At 41.8% G+C, this 19,309-nt stretch overlaps 1 protein-coding gene across 2 annotated transcripts in view; it reads right to left on the bottom strand.

The window, feature by feature from the left end:
• Positions 1 to 19,309, bottom strand: part of AIG1 (androgen induced 1) — a 168,582-nt gene that overhangs the window by 86,857 nt on the left and 62,416 nt on the right. For both annotated transcript variants that reach the window (XM_033938233.1, XM_033938234.1), the window contains exon 3: positions 16,349 to 16,450. In XM_033938233.1, coding sequence (XP_033794124.1) covers positions 16,349 to 16,450 — 102 coding nt within the window. The remainder of the gene's footprint in view (positions 1 to 16,348; positions 16,451 to 19,309) is intronic.

Below are 19,309 nucleotides of genomic sequence, written 5' to 3'. Positions count from 1 at the left end.
GCTCTACTAACACCCTGAAAATTATACAAAACAACCTACACAAGACAGACACTCTAAACAGCTTCAAACCAGTTTCCATTGACGACCTAAAAAGTACAATAGTCTCCTTACACCCCACAACATCAATTCTGGACCTATGCCCCTCAATCCACACTTCTAGCCACCAGCAAATCTTTCCTGAACCCCATCTTATCTCTAATTAACGAGTCCCTACAATCAGGGATAATACCACAGAGCTGGAAATCTGCTGTAGTAAGACCACTCTTTAAAAAAACCACCATAGATCCGGATAATCCAAGCAGCTACAGACCAGTCTCAAATCTCCCATTTATCTCAAAAATACTCACATAACTACGAGAATTCATAGAAACAAACGCCACCCTATCCAACTTTCAATCAGGATTCCGGAAGCACCACAGCACAGAAACGGTGCTTCTAGACATCTTATATGACTGCTGGAAAATCCTTGATGAGGGGAAAGACGCACTGCTGATTCTAGTAGACCTGAGCGCCGCCTTCGATACTATTGATCATTCAATCCTCCTATTCAGACTACACTCTATCAAAATCCGTGATGTCGCACTGACATGGTTCTCCTCCTCCTTAAACGAAAGGTCTCAGAAAGTACTATTGGAACCCTCCTTATCGGAACCAAAACCTCTTGACTACGGAGTGCCCCAGGGTGCATTATTATCCCCACTCCTCTTCAACTTATATGTCAAACCAGTACTTGACATTGCAAAAAAATACCAAATCAAAATACACTCGTACACAGATGACATACAGCTCTATCTTCCCCTAGGTCAACACTGAGATACACAAATAAAAAAAACTTTACTGCTGCCCAACAGAAATAAAAAAACTGGATGACTGCAAATAAACTACAACTCAACACATCTAAAACTGAACTTCTCTGGATACATAAAGATTCCTGCGCATACCCCCGCCCATCTCTCTCCTGGGGAAATGACACCCTTGGAGCCAAAGACAACGTCCGCAGCCTCAAACCTGTCACTCTCAGACCATGTATCAAAATTAGTGTCATCATCTTTCTATTAGCTCCACCAACTAAAGTGAATCCGTGCTTATTTCTTAGAAAGCGATTTCACCCAGCTACTATATACGTTTGTACTATCCCGCTTAGATTATTGCAATGCTCTACTAGTGGGCTTACCCACAAAAACACTCTCCCGTCTCCAAGGTGTGCAAAACGCCGCTATCTGACTCCTAAAAAACTTGGGCTTCCGCAACCATGCCACCCTTGCACTAATATCCATGCACTGGCTTCCTATCCAAAAACAATGCGCCTTTAAAGCCTTGGTGTTAGCCTTTAAGACTTTCCACAAAATGGCGCCAAACTACATAGCATCAAAACTACAAATTTATGTCCCCAACCGATCACTGAGATCCCAAACAGAAAAACGGCTGGTCCTGCCACCTGGCCGCTCACTCACATCTGAGACATCCCGAAGACGCTCATATTCACACTACATACCCAGAATGTGGCACACCATCCCCCCATCTATTAGATCATTAGACAGTCTTTGTAACTTCAGAAAAGCTGTGAAAAGCTTCCTCTTTGCAAACCCAGCTCCTTGAAGACCCACGTCTACACCTCTGACAGATGGATCTCAAAGATATGACCTAAAACTCCAAACGGAATCTCACAAATACTCGCATGCCACCGCAAATATAACATGAATTACGACTATATTCTCCGACAACAAACATGCACCCACTTACTAAGAAAGCTATCTTACTTCCATGTGATATCTACACTGAATGTGCTGGAATTAAATCCACCCTATGCCCACTAAGTCAGTACTTTATGTCTGCATGTTATGTCTATACTGTAATTTAACCCCTTTGTCTATACTGTAAATGCTGTAGAGTCTGTATTTCTCACCAAAGTATGTCCTAACCATACTATAAATGTTCTCTTGTAACCCGTTCTGGGCTCCTTTGGGAGGACAGGCTAAATAAATGAATAAATAAATAAATGTTCTCGTTTTACCCATATTTCACCTATTCTGAAACAAGTTCACTGGCTTCCCACTGAGCAAAGAATAAAATATATCTCTTTTTTTTAAAGCCTCCCACTTTTACAAAGCTGTGTGGCAACGTCACCAAAGCCTATTAATTCTCAAAGGGCTTCAGTGCGATTAGCACAGGCCGCTGCAGTAACTGGCTTAATAAAAGGGGGCCAGAGTTTCTGTGATTATTGCTACAGGGCTACATCTATGGGTATCCTAATTTATTCCTCAGTTAGAATACACATTTTTGTGGATATCTTTGGTTTTATGAGTAAATCAAGGAAAATTTTTGTTGTTTACCTGCAATTACATTACTTTCTTTTCTAGAGATAAATAATAATAAAAAAAAAAGATTTGACATCAATATGTGAACATTTCTTAAGAAAAAACTGAATTTTTCATGGGGTGTCCTAATTTTTTCAAACCACAAGAATAATCATAAGGGGCAAAGACCTCAGAGACCTCTTAAAGATATTAATGATGACTGTAATCAGGCCAGAGGCAGTTACTCTGAATATCAGCAGGTGGTCATAATAATGTGATCTGACCATATACACACAGTATAAATATTCACAAATACTCCACTTTGTTAACTGAAGGTCAAATCTAACAGAAGAAAAAGCCTCAGGTCTAATCTGGTTGATCTTAAAGTAAAGCTCAAACCACCTCCGCCCACATCATTGGCTTTAAGCTCTACCAGATTAGACCTGAGGCTTTTTCTTCCGTTAGATTTGACCTTCAGATAACAAAGTGGAGTATCTGTAAATATTTATAACATTTATTATCCCATTTTCACCTATTGGATATTTATTAGTTTCACTATATATATATATATATACAGTATATACATACACATATAAGCTGCAAAAAAAACCCCACTTTTTTGTACAGACGTTCCTCTGAAAGGTTGTGTGTTTGTATTTAGGACAATTTTCAGTATCATTATTGAATTATTTTCTATGTATCTGATTATTTTCAATGTTTTGTTTGTTTCAATGATTTTGGATGTTTTTATTGTAAGCCGCCTTCTATGTCTAATTTCCAGATACATGTGAGCCACAAATTATCATCTAGAGGTGTATTTGCAGACATTTCCATATAAAATTTGCCAAGTAATTCCATTCTTTTTTTGAACAGGTAGCTTTCTAGAATCAATGCTCCCAATGCGTTTAGCAAAGCCTTTTGTAAAATTAACGGGGGAACTGTGAATGTTCTGACCTGAATGTCCCAATTCCTAGTTCAACATCCTATGCAAAAAGAAGCTTTAAATAGGTATACATGTAGCTACAAAGTGTCTGCATGTGTCTTCAATTGAAGGAAATGCTGCCTGCCAAGCCTAAGCTGAATCGATCATAGGTCTACAAAAACCCAAGGCAATGGAATTCTGTTGCTATAGCTGCAAATTAAACAAATAAATGAGATACCATGGAATGCTACAAAAATATTTATAGTATGATGAAGTCATATTCACCAAATGTCAGTTTTCAGGTTTTGACTTCTTTAGAAGAATATAAGGTAGCGGGTGTTCACCACAGAGCCATACAGAAACTCATGAAACATAAGAAATCATAGCAATGAACATTCATAAACTTACAGCCCTTCAGGGCACAAAAATTTACATATTCCTTTATGTCTTTCTCACCATCTGTTTAGTCTGCATTTAAATTTTGTGTTTGTAATAGAACAAAGCCCATCCAGACCCCCAGTTTATTTCCTGGTACAATGTTTTGCACATTAACTGACTTCAGTTTCTAACTTTGCTATATCCTCTTTCACTATAAAGTTACAAAACTTTGTTATAAGTAGGGACAGAATGTGGAGCATAGCTCAGAATTCTTTCCAGCCCCTCTGCATGTATGTTTGTATCTGTATTCCCTGTGCATTTGTTTGTGTATGTTTTGTCTCCATGTTCTCTGGCCTGAAGGAGATGGAGAAAGGCAGCTAGAATATACTTATACACACATATTAAAATGAAGCCAAGTGTGATAATATTGGTCCCATTTTCAAAAGACAAACACATCCCAAAAAAACAGCATAATGTGTCACTTGGCTAAAACATCCAAATTGCCATTTTCAAAACCTATTTTCTAGACAGTTGTCAGCAGTTTGTCTACATTTCAAGGGGGCGTGCTTTGGATGGGACTAGGGCAAGCTTATGAACTCGATGTTTTGCAGTGATAATCGAACATTTTAAGATCCAGGACATAGGGCTCCTTTTACGAAGCTTTATCGCACACAACTTTTTAGCGCGCACTAACCCCCATGCTAGCCGAAAAACTACCGCCTGCTCAAGAGGAGGTGGTAGCGGCCAGCGCAGCTGACAAATTAGCGCGCACTATTAAGCACGTTAATCCGCTAATGCGGCTTTGTAAAAGGAGCCCATAATTTGGACGTTTGGGGGCTAGACCTGCTTTAATAACAAATAAGTGCCAATAAGGTAGTTCAATACGGTTTCAGATTAATAATGATGGTAATTATTTAGACTTGTGCAAGCCTCACAGGCTATAAGTTATGCATTTTATGTTGGTAATTTAAGAATGTACTGAAATTTATGAAACTTAGCTAGTTCCAGTGAGCTTTAAGCTAAGTTTCATAAATTTCAGTACATTCTTAAATTACCAACATAAGATACATAACTTATAGCCTGTGAGGCTTGCACAAGTATAAATAATTACCATCATTATTAATCTGAAACCGTATTGAACACTGCAATGATTGGGTGGTGAGGCGGTGGTATCTGCCTTCATGTCTCTGAGCAGAATTCGATTAGTAGTAGATACTGATCTGATTTAGTCTACTGTAATTTGACTTCTAGAGTGACTACTTCAAAACATTTGCCATATTTAAAGTTAGGAAAAATAACACCCCAGGATTCATAGATCAAGTCCTCATCCCATACATCCCAATGAGGACACTTCGATCTAGCCAACAAAATCTTTTAACTATTCCTTCTTCAAGGCATATGACATATGATATTACGCAACAGCAACAGCTCCCACTCTCTGGAATGCTATTCCATTAAACCTCCATTATGTTCATTAAAAGTTTTAACTGCAGTTACGTTTATCAACAGCATAGTGTACAAAATATATAAAAACAAGAAATGAAAAGAATGCCATAAAAAATAGGAAAGCAAAGAAAAACCAAAAAGTAAAATTGATTAAAATCAATATGAATCTTCATCAACTAAATTTAAACCCAATCTCAAAACTTTTCTATTTAATGATGTCCATGATGTGATATATTGAAGCAGGGAAGAAAACATTAAAAAATAATCCCAAATAGATCAAATATTTAATTTCAACCTGATCTAAGATTTATTTAAATAATTCCCTTATCCTTTTTCCTTTTCTGACTTTCCCTCACTCTCTTTCTATCAAAATATTGTAGTTCTTCCCCCGCTCCTATTACTTATTATCATGTATGTATCCCTCCTTAACATATAATTTCTCTTTTTTCTCCATTTTATTGTACATCGTTCAGTTTTACAATGAACAGTATATCAAAACCTAAATAAACTTGAAACTTATGTATGCTTCTTTGAAGTCTACAGAACAAAGCCCCAGTCATTCTTTTCCAGAAGGGTAGTAAAGTTCCCAGAGAGATCATTCAAAATTTCTCTTTCACCAGATATTCATTCAGAGTACAGAGATCTAGGATAGGATGGAGTCTTCCAGTTTTTTTTGGTATGAGGAAGTATTTGGAGTAGAACCCTTGGTGCTTCTCCTGTAAAAGAACTGGTTCTATGGCATTGAGCTGGAGAAGGGCTGAGAGTTCCTGCTGAAAGAGGGTTTTCTGCTGGGAGTTGAAAACTGAATCTCTTGAAGGATGATTTGGAGGCCTTTTCAGAAATCAGAGGGCATAGCCCCATCTCACTATTTGTAGAACCAAACATTTACCGTATTTGCCGGCGTATAAGACGACTTTTCAGTACCTTAAAATCCTCCCCAAAGTCGGGGGTCGTCTTATACGCCGGGTACTGTTTACATGCCCTTACTTTACATTAGAGAGATGCACGGGGACGCCCCTAGGGTCGCGGGGATCCCGTGGGGACGCCCCCTAGGGTCTCGGGGATCCCATGGGGACGCCTCCGAGGGTCGCGGGGCTCCTGCGGGGCTGGATGCTCAGTCTTCTGGATGTACGCGGCTCTTCTTCTCCCTACCTTCTCTGCTTGCAGCACAGAGCCGAACGGAAGTCTTCCCGACGTCAGCGCTGACGTCGGAGGGGAGGGAGGGCTTAAACAAAGCTTAAACAAAGCCCTCCCTCCCTCCGACGTCAGCGCTGACGTCGGGAAGACTTCCGTTCGGCTCTGTGCTGCAGGCAGGGCAGATAAGGAGAAGGAGAGTAGCCTCGCGGTTGCAGCCCCGCCCCGGTTGCAGCACAGCCGGCCAGGTTCCCTTACTTTTGTGGCACTTCCCCGACCGACCGATAACAGCCCGGGTCCGACAATCCTCCCTGCCCTGTAGCCGCGAATCTAAATTACCTTCTTACAGCAGCTGTTAAGGTAGTCTTATACGGCGAGTATATAACAAAACTCTATATTTTAACTAAAAGTTGGGGGGTCGTCTTATACGCCCAGTCGTCTTATACGCCGGCAAATACGGTAGTTATTATAAGGGTCCAATGGTTGCAGAAGTAAGTGAGATGTCCTCCTACAAGGAGAGTATAGGGAAGAGACTGAGACTGGCTAAGTTCTCCAGTATGGAGTCAAAATGACTGCTGGGACTTTTGTTGAGTATGGGACTGTGATTTTTGAGTCCTCTGTTGTCTGGGACTTCTTTGTGTTGGTAGTCTAGAGCAGTGGTTCCCAACCCTGTCCTGGAGGACCACCAACCAGTCAGGTTTTCAGGATAGCCCTAATGAATATGCATGAAAGAGATTTGCATGTAATGAAGATGATAGGAATGCAGATCTGCCCCATTCATATTCATTAGGGTTAACCCAAAAACCTGGCTGGCTAGTGGTCATCCAGGACAGGGTTGGGGGCCACTGGTCTAAAGGATGCAGATGGCCAAGTGTACCTCCTCTTACTGTAATAAGAGGAACATTGAGATGGATAGAACCTCTTAGAAGGTTGAGGTTTGGATAATTTTGAGGAGGATAAGGTGACCATAGATTCCCCATGCCTCTTAATCTTCTGGGTGACCTCCTCTATTTTATCACCAAACAAATCCTCTCTCAGACATGGCATATTTGCCAAGTGTTCTTGCATGTTAGCATCCAGGTCTGGCCCTCTTGTCATGCTTGGCATCTCATGGCAATAAACATCTCTGATGTTCTTGATGTTACATCAAATGCATCAAAGACTGACCGTACCATGAATTTTCGTGTCTCAAAAAGATTATTGGTAGTATTTTGAAGAGAGTCCAATTGATCTGTAGATACTGTTCATACTTAGAAAGTTGCTGAATCTAAGGCTTGAAATAGAATGTTTTGCAGAAATATGAGAATTCTACTTGCAAGCATAGAACTTTGGTAAATCCTGCAACCCAATTTGTCTAGAGTCCTTTCTTCTTGGCCAAGTGGATTACCGGCATAGGATCTGGAACTACTGGACTTCTTTAGTGCAAGAAAAGAAAAGAGACTCAGTGTTCCCCCTAGCGCCTTTTAGGTGAGTACCCAGCTGTCATCTGTCACGAATCCTGCTGCTGCCGGTCCGCCGCTGCTCAACATTGAAGAGCCTCCGAAAGTTCAGCTGCCAAAAGTTCCCTCTAATGGTACCACAGTTCGTGACGGCTTCCCTTCTCTTCCCTTCAAAAGCGGAAGTTACGTCCCGGGGGGGGGAGGGGGTTGGGAAGAGAAGGGAAGCCAGCACGGACAGTGGTACCTTTAGAGCCCTGGAGCATGCGGGAGATAGGTCAGCAACGGAAGGAAGTTAAAACCTTCCTTGCTTCGGGCCTTCCTGGCTGCCGGGTTCTGCCTACTTTCTGTTTCCGCGAAGGCAGGACCCAGCAACGAGGAAGGCCGGAAGCAAGCAAGTTGTAAGCTTCTTTCCCTTCCTTCCTTTGATTCGCTGCCCTATCTCCCGCCTTAGCCTGTAGCGAATTGAACCCATGGTTTGGGGGTGTGTGGCTGCGTGCGCTCTCCTCATAGGTGTGGTTCACCCTGCACGGGGAAAGGGCCAGGCTAGTAGCAGCAGCCTCCTCCTGCTCCCCAGCCACCTCTAAGCGAGTTTTGGGCTGGTTCTGTGCACGGCCCCCACCTCTGGGGTGGCGCTGCTCTCTCCTCTCTCTGCCGCTGGTACCCTCCTGATGGCGGCAGAATGCCCATGCAACCCACTCCTTTGGGCCCCCTGAGTTGGTTTGCATGGCTGAGGTTACAAAAGGTAACGGCAGGAACCCTGGCCGGGCAATATGGCACACCGTGGGGCACAGTGGCTGAGGGAGGGCATCTGACTCGTTTTTCCTGCCCTGTCAGAAGCAAATCCCCCCCCTCCAATATAAGTTAGCTCGGTTTCGCCTCTGATCTGTTGAGCGAACGGCTAACTGATAGAGAAACAGTAAGGGCAGACTTTAAAGCTGGCACATAGGACTGCAGTAACACTTTGAACAAACCCAACTCGAATAAAAGAAAAATAAACAATAAAAAAAGATCCTTTTGTAAAGGCTGCAGGGTAGTTTTTTTCATTACCGTTTCTGTTTTTGTATTTCATGAAAAGGAGTTTTGATTTTCCAAAAGCCATTGCATAGGTTTTATGTATTTTCCACCATCGCTTACCCCCAGTCTATTAAGATATTTTAATGTGTACTGCGTTGTCCTTGTAAACAGAATACTATGATGCCATAATGCCTACTGTGAAATTAATATTTGTGCTGCAGTCAATGTTTATTGCCTTATGTCTGATTTATACTTGCTATAACCGCTTTGGGTGATTTTTTTTTTTTTTCCCTAAAAACACAGCGCATAAATCCAAATAAATAAGCCAATAACAAGATCTGGTCTCTAATGTGTTTGTCAAGTTTTAATCACTGTATTTTCTAAGTCCCATAGGTACATTAATTTATTAGACTGTTATACATGGTGTTTTTGCCGCTTACCCTCATTATATTTTGTTTATGTTGTTGGCTTCTTTTGTACTTTTCCTTGAATCAGTTGGTAATGAAGTGAAGTAGCCCTATATTGCAGGCTAGAAACTACCAGGCCTGGCATGTCACCAGAAAAAAGAAATCATGTATTCCAATCCAATCCAATTCTTAGTCTTGTATACCGGGTCATCCTGACTATGGGGCTCGATCCAATTCACACAAAGTTATTGAAAGGACAGGAAAGCAAATAATTGGACAAGAAAATCATTAATTGCAATCCCTTATTTATCATTTAAAGCATTCTAAAATAGATAGGTCTTTAAAGTTTTCCAAAAGATTATTACAGAAGGGAAAAGTCTAATTTCTATAGGAAGATCATTCCAGATTTTTATAAAAGAAAAAGCCAAAGAATGATAGATCCATGAAGGCAGGACCCGAAGCAAGCAAGAGCAGCAAGTTGTAAGCGTCCCTCCCTCCCTTCGACTCCCTCGTTGCCCATCTTCCGCCTTAGCCTGTAGCGAGTTTTGAATGCTGCACTGCTGACGGGTGTGTGAAACAAGGAAGGGGGGTAGGGGGAAGAGAAATGTTGCTGCTGGGGAGAGAGGGAAGAGGGGGAGAGAGGGAAGGAGGGAGAAGGAAGACCAGGGAAGGGAGGGAAAGGAAATACTAGACCACAGAGGGGGGAGGAAGAGATGTCAAGGCATGGGGGGGTTAGGAGACGGATGCCAGACCATGGGAAAGAAAGGAAGGAGAGAGGGAAAGAAAGGAAGGAGAGGAGATGCCAGATAATGGAGGGGAAGAGGAGATGGAAGGAGAGGAGAGATGCCAGGGCATGGGGGAAGGGAATAGAGATGCCAAATCATGGGGGTTGAGTGGGAAGAAAGGAAGGAAAGGAGAAGAGAGAGATGCCGGAGCACAGGGGAGGGGGTGAAGCTGAAATGAATCATGTACAAAGGAGAGAAAGGGTACAGGATATACAGTTTATTGAAGGGACATAGAAATGGGACAGGATGAACAGTGGATGGAAGGGGTAGAGAGAGAGAGAGAGGGCAGAGGCTGGATGGAAGGGGCAAAAAGAGAGGGCAGATGATGCTTGGAAGGGAGAGAGGACAAACACTAAATAGAAAGAAGAGAGCGAAGAGAAGATGATTAAAGCAGAAACGACAAAAGGTAGAAATAATTTTTTTTTTGTTGCTTTACGTAGAATCAAGTAGTACTGTAACTGTATTGATAAAAATTTATAAATAGGAAATGGAAATAAGACAGTTTTTTCTGGACTAAACCCCTTTGCTCAGGTCAGGACAGGACACTATAACAGCAGTATACTGTACTGTTTTGAAGAAACATTTGGCCTCTGAAACTTAATTGAAAAATGGATTAGTCCAATAAAATGGTATTTTCTTATTTCTCGTTATTTGTTTTATTTATGTTTGTAAAGTGGTGATTGTTATGTATCACATTTTTCAAATTTACATTACTATCTTTATATTTTGCACAGTATTAGGGGACATGTCTCACTGTTTCTGTGGTGTTGCATTGTATGTAGAGTCTGGTTTCTTGGCAGTTCAGTTTTTTTTGTCTACATATTTCTATTTTTAGTTTGTGATTATTCCATATTGGGCAAGTGTGTAGGAAAAGGACATGGTTTTCTTTTAGCATTGACTGTACAGGATCAATTGACTGTATAGGATCTGGCTTGTTTAGTTTTACAATGTGTTTGTTGGCGTTCTAGTGCTCATTGCAGTGTTTAAGATGCTGCTTTTTCCTAGGTGCATCCTTATTGTGTGACTCATGGATTATTACTAAAAATAACATTTTTTATATTGAGGAGGGGATTGTTAAAAAGTGATCAGTACTGGCTGTCATATATACTAGGTACGCCACTAGATTTAATGACTCTATTCCAACCACCAAATTTCCGCAACTCGCCCCACCCGGCTACTTTTTCATGCTACCCGGCTGGAAAAAAATTCTGGGGAAAACACTGAGACTGATGGAGGAGTTGAGGTTTGTCAAACCCTGGACAGGCTTGAACTCTATATAAAGTATAAAATTCCTTGGTGCTGCTGGAATCAAAAGTGGAGTTTCCCAGTTCCTAAGCATTGTTTCTTTCTTTAAATTGTAAAATGGTAATTTTAAACAGTCTCTTGCCCATTGCTTATAATCTAGAGTGTCCATCAACTCAGCTCTTGGCTCTGCCTCAGACTCCATTTTTATGGGGAGAGCATGGCCCATTTGCCTGATGAATCTTGTAAAAGACAAGCTTTCAAGTAGGGAGACCTTCTGTGAGGAGGTGGTGGAGATGGGTCTGAAGGGATCCTATAAGATTCCTCAGCAGAGAGGTCTGAGTAATCAGAGAAAAATATTGTGAAAGATCTAAGTCATATTCCTCGATGCCCTGCTTTGAAAAGGGCATCAAGGAGAACATTGACATAGGCTCTGAGATTGTGGAGAAAGTCGACTGTATCGATAAGCGGAACATCTAGATCAGTGGTCTCAAACTCAAACCCTTTGTAGGGCCACATTTTGGATTTGAAGGTACTTGGAAGGCCTCAGAAAAAATAGTTAATGTCTTATTAAAGTTTCTAAATCTTTCATTTTGGCTAAGTCTTAATAATAATATTGTAATTTATAGCTAAAGAGACATATGATCAAGAAACTGTTTTATTTTACTTTTGTGATTATGATAAACATACTGAGGGTCTCAAAATACTACCTGGCAGACTGCAGGGCCGTGAGTTTGAGACCACTGATCTAGATGGTCGACGAAATGTATCACAAAGTTGGCCCGATGAGCGCCTCAAATGGGAGGAAGAACTCTGCTCCCTGGAAACCACAGGCCTTCTTGATGCAGAATGGCAGTGAAATCTGAGACCGATTCTTTGATGTTCGATGAGAATGCTGGTCAGACTGGGTTCACATGAGATGCGTTGAAGCCAGTACCTGCACTCTGTGCAACTTCATCATCTCTGCCAATTCCTTCTGTACTAGGTCTCTGATTTGTTCTTGTAAAGATGGTGCGAGTACCACTGCTGTAGTTGGTACAGACTGCAGCAGGTGTCGAGGCGTTGGTGACCTCAATGTCAAGGTATGCCTCTGAGGAGACACCAGTTGTAGAGATAGTGATCGAGTTTCAGTGCATATATATTTCAAGTGTGTTGATGGACTGGACACTTGGGAGGACTCAGATTAATGTCTGGAGGGAGAAGGATATCTGTGCTTATTAATTTTCTTATGGACTTGTCCCGACAGAGGCAAAGGAGATGAAGCGGTAATAGTTGGAGGCATCAATGTTCTCTGTGCTGACATGATGTCAGCAGTGGTCGGCAAGTATCGGCACTGGAGTCAGCAAACATGCTCGATGTTCCCGGTATTCTGAAAAGTTTTTGTATTGTACTTGTCAGGCCCTGAGCGACCTCTTTTGTAATTTAGAACAAAGGATATAAGAAATAACACGGTGTTCGGGACCTAAGCATTGCACACCAGTTATGTGGGTCAGAGACTGAAATAGTCCAACTACACCAAGTGCACTGTTTGAAGCCACTTGGAGCCCTTGAGAATGAGGGGAACACTGACAACGTGAGGTCAAAGGATTCAATGGTAAGGTGAAGCCGAGTGAATGTTAAGCCAAAAAAGGATTGAAGCTCCCAGCATGAAAACAGGCTGAGAGGAGCCCAGAAGCCCCAAACAAGAATATGTTTAGTTACAAATGACAAATTTTTAACTCAGACAAAAACCAAAATGAAAGGTAAAATAATGAGGAAAAATCGAACAGGAAGGCAAAAAAGTCAAAAGTTGAATGCGCTTGGAGAGACTCAAAAAAACCCCCACAGCTTCTTAGCTCTCCAGAAACCTAAGAACTGATGGTCCCATGAGTCGTCAGATGGGAAGGCACCAGCAATTATGTGGTATGGGCAGTCTTGAGATTTAAAAAATTTTTAAAGTGTCACTACGCTTTTAACACTGTCTGTACCATGCTCCGTGGATGATGTCACCCGCGTGTGAAAATACTTTGCCTGCTTGTTCTAGGACAGGGGTGCCCACACTTTTTTGACTCACGAGCTACTTTTAAAATGACCAAGTCAAAATGATCTACCAACAATAAAATTTTAAAATAACACAACGCACACTGTACGCATAGAATTGTTAATTATCATTCCTATTCCGGGGTTTTTTCAAAGAGGTCAAAGCAGATGACTCTATGCACTGTCACCTCAGTAACAACCATACAAAAATAGACAAATACCCACCCCTCCCTTTTTATTAAACCACAATAGCAGTTTTTAGCGCAGGGAGCTGCGCTGAATGCCCAGCTCTGCTCTTGACGCTCATAGGCTCCCTGCGCTAAAAACCACTATTGCGGTTTAGTAAAAGGGGACCATATTGTAAAATATAGACAGCAGATATAAATTCAGACATATTTTGATCACTAAATTTAAATTAAAATCATTTTTCCTACCTTGTCTGGTGATTTCATGAGTCTCTGGTTGCACTTTCTTCTTCTGACTGTGCATCCAATCTTTCTTTCAGCCTGTATGCTTCCTCTCATCCACACCTCATTCCCTCCCCCAACTTTTTCTTCCTCTCTCCCTGACCTTTCTTTCTTTCTCTCTTCATGCCCCCTTTCTTTTTTTCTGTTTCTCTTCTTTCCTTCTATCTCCCTGCCTGCCCCCTTTCTTTCTTTCTCCCTGCCCTTCCCCAAGCCACTGCCACTGGGAAACAGAACCCAAACTGCCACCAATGGATAACAGGCCCCAAAGCCGCCGACGCCCCAAGCTCTCCCTGCTTCGGGCCGACCAGCATTTCTCTCCCCGACGTCAATTCTGCCGTCAGAGAGGAAGTTCTGCCCAGCCAGGCAGCGATTGGCTGGCCCGAACTTCCTCTCCAACGGCAGAATTGATGTCGGGGAGAGGAAGACTGATCAGCCCGATAGATCGCCAAGACAAAGTGAGTCCTGGGTGATCGACTCACTTTGCCTTGGCGAGCTACCCATCGATCGCGATCGACCTATTGGGCACCCCTGTTCTAGGATATCACAAACACAATCAAGTTGAAAGGAAGCAGCAACATTAACGCACTCTTCTTATTGATCCCATTGCCCTGAAAAAGTGGCTCTGGCCATGAAACATGGGACTACATTGGGGGGACTATATTGACAGTGTGTGCATTTATAAGTCTGTATCTCCATCTGTTTGATTTAACCTAGAACTTTGGAGGTTTTTTATGCCTGTGATGTATGTAGGTAGAGCTTTTTTACATTTTAGCTCACCGTGATTCTAAGGCTTTTTCTTTCATTGTTTCTTATGGTGTATATGGGCGATATTCAATTAGTGGGGTTTTTTGTTGGATTACTCTTTTTGAATCCTCCACTCCTGTTTAAATTGCATTGTTTTACATAACATAATATTAAAGGTGTCCAACTATTAAAGGATCATGTTTTATGAGTATTTATTTTTGTTGATTTTACTATGTTTATTTTGACATTGTTCTTTACTTCCAGCTATTTTTAATGTATTTCCTCATACTTAATTAATGGCTTCTTGTAATGGCTTCTAGCTGGGATTTGTGCCTGGTAATAATTAGATTGTGCGATTAATCATGATTTCAAGTTTTTAATCAAAATGCAGCCCAATTTATTATACGTCCCTCCAAAATCTTAAGCATGCTTACGAGCAGGGATTTCCTAGGCAGTAAGACTGTATCATCCCTCATTAGTTTAGCTGGCACTACTCTGGAGTAGGAAACCAGAATGTTCTTCCTGTTACTACACAGGAAGGTACATTGTGGCATCCTGCTACAAATGAGCTGGACCAAAACATATACTTAGCATTTAAGTACTCTTTAAAGGTCCTTTCCCCTTTCTAATGCCCTTTATCTTTTTCTCATTCTCATCCTCTCCGTCTTGAGGATATCCATTTTTTCTCCCCCTAGAAGCTCTTTCTTCCTTCACACTCCCTCCTGCCTAATGCACAACCCCCCTTTTCAAAACCTTCCTCCTTCCAAATGTTAATCTTCTCATCCTTTCTTCTCTTCATCATCCTGCTTTCCTTCAGTTCTCACTTTTTCCTCTTTCTCCTCTCAAGCTGAGCAGGTCATAGGGTTGCCTACTCTTAAAGCCCCTCTCACTGTACACTCCAGCCCCACAAGTCAACAGCAGGAGAAGGGACATTATAGGAAATTTATGGATGTTTGGGAACCATTGACAAAATTCTGTAAGGAATGATAATTGATCTTATTTTTGGCCCTTTCAACATATACATCCAGGGTGGGCGGGTGGAGGAGGAAATTGCACTATTATTTCAAATTAGGAAAGGTTATTGAAAGATTCTATGGCTTTGTGTTTTCTTGTTAATTATTGGGGGGGGGGTTAAAATGATTGCTCGTGTATGTCTGTGAGATGAATGTGCTTTTCTTGGTATTATTATATGTAAATATATATTTGTGTTTTGCACTGTTGTTGTTTGGAAAATCAATAAAGAACAAGTAACAACATTATTCACATGGTCAAATGTGACTCGGACAAGAGGTCATGGACTGAAGCTGAAAGGGAACACGGCCAGGACAAATGTCAGAAAGTTCTGCTTCGTACAGCAAGTGGTGAACGCCTGGAACTCTCTCCCAGAAGAGGTGGTGGAGGAAACCACCATTCTAGGATTTAAGGAAAAATTGGACGCACATCTTCTTGCAGGACACATTGAGGGATACGAGTGACTAAGGTATTCGCCAGGGTACGCCTGGCTGAGCCTCTGCGTGTGCGGATCACCAGACTAGATGGACCCCAGGTCTAATCCAGTGCTGGCATTTCTTATGTTCTAAGATTAAAAAAACAAAAAACACAGCAGGAGAAGGGTTTACTCTATCCCTCTTCTGATAACTGCCTTGAGATAAGAGCTACAAAAATTCTCAGCTCTTATCATGAGACTGACCCTGCAAACAGCAGAAAATGATCCTCCCTGCCAGTCTGGGGGAAGGGGACAAAGGAAAAAGAGCTGATTCTGCCCCCAACCAGAGAAACACTATTCATTACTACAAGTAAGGACACAGGTATAGTGAACCATGTGTGCACATTTTAACTGCTCTGAGAACAATTTTTGAACACTCCAATTTACTCCGGTAAATTGGTATTCACCTCTATAAAAGGCTTTGAAAAGTCTCATTATTATGTTTCCTTAAGTGATTTTTTTCACCATACATTTTCTTTAGTATAATTTAGTGCTATTTACTGTATATAAGATTCTGTGCTGCAATTTTTTTTAGCAGATTTGACTTTTTCTAGCAATAAGTACTCACCATTCCATGATTCAGCCACGGTGGTATAAAATTATCAAGCAGCTTTGGATAGACAAGTTCTCTGTCATAAAGGTAGAGGGCCCAAAACATAGTCACAACAAACTGCAAAAAAATGAAAAGATGGCAGTCAATTTTCAATGGACTGTTCAGATAATGGATGGTTACATTTGGAACATTTTCAGTAAAACCAAAAAAATTCAGCTAAATCTAGGTAGTCAATATTTGGCTAGCAGGATTTAAGACAACTCTTTGTGGCTGGGTTAGCCTTCAAAGTCAGCACAAAGTATTAAACTCTAAATAAATAAAATAAGGCAACAAAGATGGCATCAGAATTATAGCATCTTATAAAAAGTCCTGGTTCCCTCACTTTCAGCAGCCAATACATAGTATAAAAGAAAAACTGTGTCCCCACCCAAACATACACACCCTAAGCCCCCTGGGGCAACAGCAGTTCCAGAAGTTTTTGAATGAGAAGATATGGAGCAGTTGCAATGAATTTCAGGCTGAGCAACTTATTTCTGCTGAAATAAATCCTAGTGATTTAGATTAATTTAGGTGGAACAGTTATTTATACCACCTGTATTAACCACCCAAATTCAATACAAAAACAACTTTCAAGAAGTCCCTATATTATGAAAACATTAAGAGGGTAATTTCATAACAGGAAACCTATGTGAAAAGCCAAAAAAGCAGCCCATATTTTGAGGGTAATTCTATAAATTACAAAGGTGCAGTTAAAAAGAAAAAAAAAAAAAGCCTCTCATGCTAAGGCTATTTTTTATTGTGGCTGTAAATTGGTCTGTTTTCTCTTTTGTATTAATGGAAATGCACTAAGATCAGACTTACAAACTGGGGTCCTACCTCTCCCTTCCTGTGTCAATGGGCCCCTCCTCCTCTCGTGTCCCAACGAGCCCTTCATTGTCCTTCCTTCCGTTCTGCATCCCAAATTTGTGCCTTCCTCCCTCCCACAGGCATTTACTTCCACTGTCCAGCTGTATTTCTCTTTGCAAAGCCGCGAGCAGCGGCTCCTGCACATGGCACACAACTGACCCGGAAGCCTTCCCTCTGACACCAGGAGGAGCCTATTTCAAAAGGATGGACTCCACTTTAACCAGGCTACTGGCACTAATGTTTTAAAAGGAGATAGAGCAGCTTTTAAACTAAAATGGGGGGGAAAACAGACAGTCGCTCAGGAGCAGATGGTTCGGTGTGGAGTATCCTTGAAGGATACTGTTGAATTTAGGGAGTTCCAATAGAGATGTTTCAAAAATAGTGAAAGAAAGCCAAGCGTGCTTAAGAGGGAAGCAGAGTAAGAATGTCAAATTATCCCTGTCATCTTCTCAGCAGCCTGTAGATATACGGAAAAACACAATTTGAGGTGTCTGTATACAAATGCTAGAAGTCTAAGAAATAAAGTAGGAGCATTGCAGTATACTGTATAGTACTGAATGATGATGTAGATATAATAGGCATCTCAGAGACCTGGTTGAAGGAGGAAAATCAAGGGGACACTGTGTTTACCTGGGTACAAATTATATCACAATGATAGAGTAGATCAAATTGGAGGGGGGGGGGGGGGTTGCGCTATATTTTAAAGAGGGAATTAAATCAAACAAAATAAACATTCTGCATGACACAGATAGAAGTATGGAATCCATATGAATAAAAATTCCATGTGTGAAAGGAAGGACTATAAAGATAGGGTATACTACCGTCCCCCAGGACAGAATGAGCAGACAGATGATGAAATGTTTTCAGAGATTAGGAAAGCTGGCAAATTGGGCAACAGTATAACAATGGATAAAGCAATGTTACTTACCGTAACAGTTGTTATCCAGGGACAGCATGCAGCTATTCTCACTAGTGGGTGATGTCATCCGACAGAGCCCCGATACGGACGTCTCACAAGCATATTTTGCTTGAAGAAACTCAGAAGTTTCGAGATGCCCGCACCGCGCATGCGCCAGTGCCTTCCCGCCCGATGGTCCGGGCGTGTCTCCTCAGTTCAGGTAGCTAGCAGAGAAGCCAACCCAGGGGAGGTGGATGGGACGTGAGAATAGCTGCCTGCTGTCCCTGGATAACAACTGTTACGGTAAGTAACATTGCTTTATCCCAGGACAAGCAGGCAGGTATTCTCACTAGTGGGTGACCTCCAAGCTAACCTCAATGGGATGGTGGGAGAGTTGGCAACTTAGGAGAATAAATTTTGTAACACTGTTTGGCCAAACTGTCCATCTCTTCTGGAGAAAGTATCCAGACAATAATGAGAGGTGAACGTATGAACCGAGGACCAAGTGGCAGCCTTACAAATCTCCTCAATCGGTGTCGATCTGAGGAAGGCTACCGAGGCTGCCATTGCTCTGACCTTATGGGCTGTGACCTTACAGGGAAGGGGTAATCCAGCCTGGGCATAGCAGAAAGAGATACAAGCCGCCATCCAATTGGAGATGGTGCGCTTCGATACAGGTCGTCCCAACTTGCTTGGATCAAAGGAGACGAAAAGTTGAGGAGCAGTTCTGTGTGGTTTGGTGCGATCCAGGTAGAAAGCCAAAGCACGTTTACAGTCCAGAGTGTGAAGAGCTGATTCTCCAGGATGAGAATGAGGCTTTGGAAAAAACACAGGAAGAACTATGGATTGGTTGAGATGAAATTCAGAGACCACTTTAGGCAGGAATTTCAGATGAGTGCGGAGGACCACCTTGTCATGATGGAATACTGTGAAAGGTGGATCCGCCACCAAGGCTTGAAGCTCACTGACTCTGCGGGCAGAAGTGAGGGCAACCAGAAAAACAACTTTCCAAGTGAGAACTTTCAGCGGAGCCTTGTTGAGAGGCTCAAAAGGAGGTTTCATAAGTTGAGAAAGGACCACATTAAGATCCCAAACCACTGGAGGAGGTTTGAGAGGAGGATTGACATGGAAAAGTCCTTTCATAAATCTGGAAACCACAGGATGAGCAGAGA

Source organism: Geotrypetes seraphini, chromosome 3 (genome assembly GCF_902459505.1).
Source record: "Geotrypetes seraphini chromosome 3, aGeoSer1.1, whole genome shotgun sequence".
NCBI lineage: Eukaryota > Metazoa > Chordata > Amphibia > Gymnophiona > Dermophiidae > Geotrypetes > Geotrypetes seraphini.
Note: the sequence above shows the minus strand (reverse complement) of the source record. Positions and strands in the feature narration are given on the sequence as shown.